The sequence below is a fragment of the Primulina huaijiensis genome, chromosome 13, assembly GCF_012295235.1.
Source record: "Primulina huaijiensis isolate GDHJ02 chromosome 13, ASM1229523v2, whole genome shotgun sequence".
NCBI classification, from domain to species: Eukaryota; Viridiplantae; Streptophyta; class Magnoliopsida; order Lamiales; family Gesneriaceae; genus Primulina; species Primulina huaijiensis.
In genome coordinates this window covers 17222166-17230056 of record NC_133318.1, presented here as the reverse complement: position 1 = coordinate 17230056, position 7891 = coordinate 17222166, and the positions used below count along the sequence as shown (strand labels likewise).

Here is a 7891-nt window from a genome sequence, read left to right as displayed (position 1 = left end):
TATATATATAATGTAGGACCGAAACGTTTTTCACTTTACCAAAAAGGCAAAAACTTGTGTGAGACGGTCTTACAGGTCGTATTTTGTGAGACAGATATCTTATTTGGGTCATCCATGAAAAAATATTACCTTTTATGCTAAGAGTATATCTTCTTTGGGTCATCCATGAAAAAATATTATTTTTCATGCTAAGAGTATTACTTTTTATTATGAATATCCGTAGGGTTGACCCGTCTCACAGATAAAAATTCATAAGACCGTCTCACAAGAGACCTACTCTACCAAAAATTATAACTGATGATAACGATACAAATCAAATTTTTTAAACCATACCGCAGCCAAGTGCCACGTTAAATTATTTTACCCAGAAGAGAAGATTAATATATCCAGTAATCTCTCTCGTAATACTTACACTCATTGCAATCAATGAAAATCAAACTCATGACTTTGGCTATGATACCAATTGTAAGACAACATTTTTTCTAAAAACTATAGATAATAGTAACTGTGCAACTCAAATCTTTTAAATATTACAACAACAAGAGTAACATTTCAATTGCACTACCTATAAGGAACAATTATTGTGTCCAACAAATAAGTTTATGCAAATGAGTTTTTACTTTATCGTATGATTTTATAAGACATTTGAGTAGAGTTTATACTTGATATCCCACATAAATAATAGAGAAAAACATCATTTTCATCTATCTGATAATTTATATTTTAGATATAAAAGAAAATCAGAAAAAAAATACATAGCATGTTGAGAAAAATCTGAAAACCCAAATTGAAAGTTGAATTAATATTTATTTATTAAAAAAGAATGAATACATTTTTTTTATATAACAATTAACATGTGACATAAAATCAGTATACTAAAATATAAAAATAGAAAAACTTTAAATTTTCAATGCTTTTCATATGTTCAATTAAAATTAAGACAATATTACTTCACGATTGAAGTATTTACTAAAATTTTGCAAAAGATTAATTATTCATTTTACAATATGTTCCTACTCATCATTAAATTCTACTATTTAATTTTAATATATTTAACATTTTTATCCAACTAAAAATATTGAGAGAATTATTATACAATTCAATGCAAAAGTCGAAGTACACAAAGATCTGATTTTGAACAATGATCACATTATTATTACATTTACAATGATAAATAAATTATTATTTTTAATTTATTATTATATTATATACATTTTGTCCCAATAAACACATTTTCTAATTTAAAGTATTAAATTTAATATTTACATTAAATAGTCATAATGTTAAGTCTAAAAATTCGTTTTTTGTTGTCAATACATTACTTTTTCTATCTTCAAATATATTAATATTTTCATTATTGTATACAAATTATAATTATTTGGTTAAATTGATCACATTTAATATTAGGTGCTTAAAAAATATTCTAAGATATATTTAAAGACCGATATATGAAGGAATTAAATTTGAAAACAAGAGAAAAATTAAGAAAATGTGTAACACTACAGTGTAAGAACTTACATTTTGTGCATTGACAAAACATAAGGTGAGTCAACTACTTATATCAAGTAAGATATTTATATATATGAATTTCATTTAGCTTAGCTCATTATAATATTTTTATTAACTTGCTTCTCCTTCATTTTTTACTCAAATAACTTTGCTGTAGGGCAGTCAACCAGTGTGACTTATTCAAACTTTAGCTTTTGCTTCTTTTTTTTTTTAACTCAATAGTGGACTCCACTCTCACCGACTTCAATTTTTAGAAGTTGATATTAGTAATTTATATGTAATAGATGATTATTTTGTTTTTATTTTTTATCTTTTGTTTAATTTTGTACTTTTTTATGTCCTAACTAATTCATGTTTTAAAAATTTTATTGAATTTTTATAATCATAATTAGAAGTGATATATATATATATATATATATCATTATTTAAGAATTTTAGGAAAAAAATATTTGTCACAATTCAGATTTAAATATTAACATACTAACAAAAGATTGTGATGAGTATCTTAAAAAACAAATTGTGTGAGTCCAAAAAAATTAAATATGATTATTTTAAATAAATTTTTCAAATTAATTTTAAAAAAATTCAACAATATGCTTTAATTAATTAGAAAATTTTCAATATAATATGTTGATAAATATTTTTCCCTACGAGTTAGTGATTTAGACTTAGAACAGCAAGATTGCATGCTTACAATTTGCATTAAAGAGAGACCGAGCGTTAGTTCAATTAATCTCATCTTAAATAAGAATTAGGTTTATTAAGATTCGAGTCTCCTGTAATAAAAAAAATTTTGAATAAACTTTACCGAATTTTACGGGGCTGTGTTTCCAATTCACTGTTGCTTCTCAAGATTTTTTTTGCTCTAACACCTAGATAAACAGATCCAATGTTGTCAAATTGTCTACTTTATCGTGGAAATTAATCTGGGACTAATCAAAAATTAATTTACTGAAAAGGATTTGATGATAATAATAAACAAGGGGAAAAAAAGGAACATCGGGATTTTGAAACCAGAAAGATTCCTGATAAAAGTTCAAGGATCATCGGAAAAGAATTAATACTGGCTTTTATCTCTAACTAATTACCACAATAAGATCGAACTATTTCTTCTTAATTCCTTAATTTTCTCGTCTAATACGTACATATATATATATTAATCAATCATCATCTTGCTCGATTTCTGATGCGGGTTCTTCTTCTTCTTCAAAGCCATCGACCCCATAAGCTCCATGGCCATGCCCGAAAGCTTTTATGTGATCTTTGAGCGACCTTTTGTGCTTAAAATCTGAACCACACAGACAATACCAAAGCTTACCACAATTCTTTTCATGTGTTCTCCAATCTCCCCTCACCGCGAAAGTTTTGCCACATTTTCTACACATGAAAGGCTTGATCCCATGCTTCCTCTTGTAGTGTGTTTGCAGGGTTCTGAAATCTTTCAAGGGTTTTGCTCTTGGATGATCGATATTGTTTCTGCATCCTGGTGCACAGCAATAGCAAGGTAGCCTGAGCATGCCTGTTGGCTGAGTTCCCCTTAAAGACTCGGGGCCTCTTCTGTATTGTGAGCCATGCCCCCACATATGCATCTGCGTCATTTCATATATTCATGAAATATTATTTTAGAAAGAAAATATATAAAAATTCAGAAAAAATAACAAAGGGGTTAATTTAAAAAGAAACTTCTGTGATTACCAGAAGCATTTACCAATATTCTCGGTCAGTACGAGAGGCAAAAGAGGGAGAAAATAAAAAGATTGCAAAAAAGGAGAAAGCCCATTTTCATCGAGAAAGAAGCTAGAAGCAGTATTATTCTTCAAGCTGAGTATCTTTAATTGAGGGTAGGCACTACATTTTCCTTTCACCATTTAACACAAAATATTGAAGAAAGAATAATTAGATACGCCAAAGAATACCGGTTTCTTTCAAGTTTTTTTTCAAGAAATTAAGTATAGAGCAAGTCTTTGTCTCAATTAAGTTTATTTTCATCACAAGCATGTTCTGTAATAAATGTGCAAGAGAAGAATTGGAGTGTTCTTAAAACTTTTCAGTGAAATACAGCATCAATTTTCCAGAATCCTTGCTCTAAAATGGAAGCAAAAAAAGAGGACAAAAGGTATGTATACAGCAGAAAACAATTCCCGAAGTAAAAACTGTTGATTTCTAGACAAGTCATATAGAGAGAGGGCTGGAAATTTAGGTATGGGCTTTTCAAATCTTTTTTTCTCAGGCTAAAAGGTGAGAAGTAATTATGATGTTTTAATGAATAAAGATGGTCTGAATCTCTGTGGTTGCTGTTGAAGTCTCAGTTGGATACAGAAACAAATTTGAAGAAGCACAAATTTCAACTTGTGTCTGGAAAGTGAAAGCATAAGGAACAATACACACACATATATATCGATAGATATGTATGTATGTATATCACATAAATGAAGTGAATCACTCCCCGCTCAAGTCTGATCAGTCAGCAGACTGAGTGATGGAAAATCCAAGAATATTTAATCATGATCCATGCAGTACAAAATTCAAAACTTCTGGGTAATAAAGAAAATTCTCCGTCAAGTTTTTATCCATTCTCTTTTCGTGTAACAAATCTAAAATACTCTTTAATTTCACACAGCTTTTGAAAAACTGAAGTATATAGGATCAACAAAGTAAGTTAAAGGGAAAATTTTGAAGAAAAAAAAAAGATATTACTAAAAATATAAAAGCGAATCAAATCAAGTACGGATCATCATCACCTGCATGTTATTGTATCTATTGAAGGTCTTGTAGCAAACAGGACATGGAAATTGTGTTGGACCTATAAGAATCTGAGAAGGCGTAGGAATCCAATACTGCCCCTTGTTAATCCTGCTGATTGTGTATCCCGAAACATCAGATTCTCCATCTTTATCAGCACCAGGATTACTAGACACCACCATGGTTGCAAGATCAGCTGCACTAGGGTTTGGTAATCCTATATGCAGCGCAATAGTAACTCCAGCACCATCTTCTTCTTCATCATTAAAAGGGGTCCGTTTCTTCCCGTTTTCCGCACTTTTATCCTCATCAAAATCATCCATTCTTGAGCAGGAAGGTCCTTGTTCTTCATAGCACGTGGGAGTGAGTCTCAGAAGAGGGAGGGCTTCTTTTAAAGGAGGTGAACTAGGGGGTACTGGAGGTGGAGTTTGATGGTTATATAGGTGAAATGAAAGATTGTTCTCAAAGTATGCATTGTTTTGAGGAGGATTTGGAGCGGTGAAATAGTGGAAAAAGTTGGATTTGAAGCTTTGAGGATAGAGATTTGAGTGGGGATCGGTCATAGTGAGAAAAGGTGTGGGAGAGGAAAATGGTAGGACTGAGGGGCTTGGCTTTATAGAGAGAGAGATTCACGATGGCATTAATCATCACTTTGGGTTGCATTTAGTCGTTTTAATAAAGGGAAAGTAGAAACATTAGCACACAAAAAAAAAGATATTTACTATCATAGCATACGATCATAGTATACATATATACAAATAATATTATTTCTTTTTTTTTTTCATTGTGTTAGATGTAATAATTGTCTCTGATGATTATAGTAATTGAAACGTGGTTCTTGAACTACTATATGGTTTAAAAGATTTGAGTTGCACCATTACCATCAGCTATAGATTTTGATAGAACGACAAACGTACAGTTCTACACATTGGTTTAACTCTCGAGCTAATTTTGTGGTGCAATATATCACTTGATTATTATATGTCAATTATGGGTTTTTCATTCACCTCCAATATATTTAATGAATTTGATTCTTACCTATTTGGAAAGGTGTAATTTTTTATATTTGATTAAAAAAAATGTAAGTGTCGAATACTAGACACACGGAAAATGAATGCAAAAATCCTGTCAAATGTTACGCGTAAAGTGTACCAATATCGATTCGATTTAAATGTAGAGGCATCGACGTATACATGGCAAATGATATCATTTGAATTTTGTTAAATTAATTAATTAGTTTATTATTATGTATCAAATAAAATGTATCGGTTTATATTTCAAATTCAATCGCATGATAATTCGTGCACTAAATAACATGTGTGCTTTTAGTGGCCGTCTATAACATTACATTTCAACTCTCAAATGAATTTATAAGTGTATTACTGATTTTTTTTACAAAAAAAAGAAAAAATAATATCATATATAGTTCAAATAATAATGAAATTTAAATTTATAAAAACAATATACGTGAAGTATATGTTCACATATTGGTAAGGCGGATTTTGCATACTATGAAATGTATAGCAGTAAAAAGACGTCGATGACTTATAATTTATTTAATATCAATATTTCAAATTTGAAATAAATATTGAGTTCGATATTCAATGGTAACAAATTACAAACCACTCAGTGGGTCAGAAAATAAAATGGCCCTTAAATTAGCAGACTTTAGAGAGAAACTTTAGTTAAATTTTAATCTTTTGAGTCATTNTTTTATTCTTATTTTTAAAATCAGAAATAATATTGAATATGGTTGTAAAAAACATTTTACCTGTGTTTTTTGAGAGTTACCTTGATACTATTTTTGTATGTACGTGGGTGGATGACCTCTTGTCTCTCTTACTTTATATCTGATATCTTTGGTATTCTCTTTCTTTTAGAAAGCAGGATTGCGTGTCATGTGTAATTTAATATTTCTATTTTAATTTCGCAGATATTAATCTTGCATGATTCAAGTCATTTGCTACAATATATCTTAATATTAAGCGCAAGGCATAGTTATATACTTGGAAATAAAAATTAAATTTCAATCTTAATTAATTAATATAATGGATAATTTCGAAAATCATCTCACAAGCCCCCGATTTCGAGATTCAAATTTACACCTTCGAAACTAACTTTAACCTAACATCCGGGAAATTTTCGAAAATCTAACATCTTTCACAAAACTAAATTTGAACTTCTAACTATACCAAAAAAAAAAAAAAAAAAAAAAAAAAAAAAAAAAAAAAAAAAAAAAAAAAAAAAAAAAAAAAAAAAAAAAAAAAAAAAAAAAAAAAAAAAAAAAAAAAAAAAAAAAAAAAAAAAAAAAAAAAAAAAAAAAAAAAAAAAAAAAAAAAAAAAAAAAAAAAAAAAAAAAAAAAAAAAAAAAAAAAAAAAAAAAAAAAAAAAAAAAAAAAAAAAAAAAAAAAAAAAAAAAAAAAAAAAAAAAAAAAAAAAAAAAAAAAAAAAAAAAAAAAAAAAAAAAAAAAAAAAAAAAAAAAAAAAAAAAAAAAAAAAAAAAAAAAAAAAAAAAAAAAAAAAAAAAAAACAATATGCTAAGAAGCTTGTTATACAGAAAATTATATATACATTCATCTTCACTTCTTCTTCTTCCTTTTATTCTAAAAGCTTATAATTTAAAAAAAAAAAAAAAAAAAAAAAAAAAAAAAAAAAAAAAAGCGTAAAAGGTTTTAAAATAAGAAAGGTCTTGTTTTTTTTCTTAAGCTTCGAACAATACAATCCTCGTACAAGGGATATTCAACATGAATATGACAGTAGGATTGATGTGTTTTTGAAGACCGATGTAGAAATGATAAAAATAGTTTGTTTCTTTTATGGAAAAGGAGAACATCACTCTGCCCAAATTATCCTGGTCTCAAAAGCGAAATGATGATCCATTTGGTTTCTAATGGTTGAAGAACCTGATTCGATACCCAGATCTTGAGAGAGATGGAAATTAAAATGAGAAATTAAACAAACAGCAAAACATAATGCAAATGGAGCCATGAGCATTTGCATCGAACAGAGAGTCTCTCGCGTAATCATAGGTGTGTGTTCATGCATCGTCTTAATCGGATATCTCGACTCCAAAAGTCAAAGAAAAATATAGTAACAAGAACTCAAAAACCTTTTAACTGATATACAACGTACGAACGGAACATGACATGTGGCGCTAGCGTGTTTAGGCAGTGTGACATGTTTTGAACATTTTGGAAACTTTAACATCATATAATGTACAAAGGCATAAAACAGACCAACATCCCAGGTTTCAATCAATTGCATTCATGTTCGGTATTTGCCACAAGAAGAAGGGAACATGCAGATATGGATTATTATTCTCTATCTGCAATTATTGTGCACTGATGTTTGTCAATCATAAAGGACTATATAAAAATTAATGTTGGATACCCCTGGATCAAAGGGAAAAATAATTCTGCAGTTAGGCAGCCGAGATAGTCCAGATGCAAAGTTAAATCATTATATCATCAAAAAAGTTGAGAAGTAGTATTCTTAAAGACGTTACAATCCTTCTACTTCTACTTAAGTGCAGACAGACTATCTAAAACCATTGTGTGGAACCAACTTTAATCATTGGTACCAAGTGATTGTCGTATGATGAGGAATAAAATATCAAACAACCTACTGAGTAAACATGCAC

General features: G+C 28.8%; 1 protein-coding gene across 1 annotated transcript; it reads right to left on the bottom strand.

The window, feature by feature from the left end:
* Positions 1-2477: 2477 nt before the first annotated feature.
* On the bottom strand, positions 2478-4873 carry LOC140991059 (zinc finger protein WIP2-like). Its single transcript, XM_073460967.1, has 2 exons — positions 4251-4873; positions 2478-3098 (listed from the first exon to the last, which is right to left on the bottom strand). Exons 1-2 carry the CDS (start codon positions 4812-4814, stop codon positions 2670-2672), a joined length of 993 nt encoding a protein of 330 aa, XP_073317068.1. The 5' UTR covers positions 4815-4873; the 3' UTR covers positions 2478-2669.
* Positions 4874-7891: the final 3018 nt, after the last annotated feature.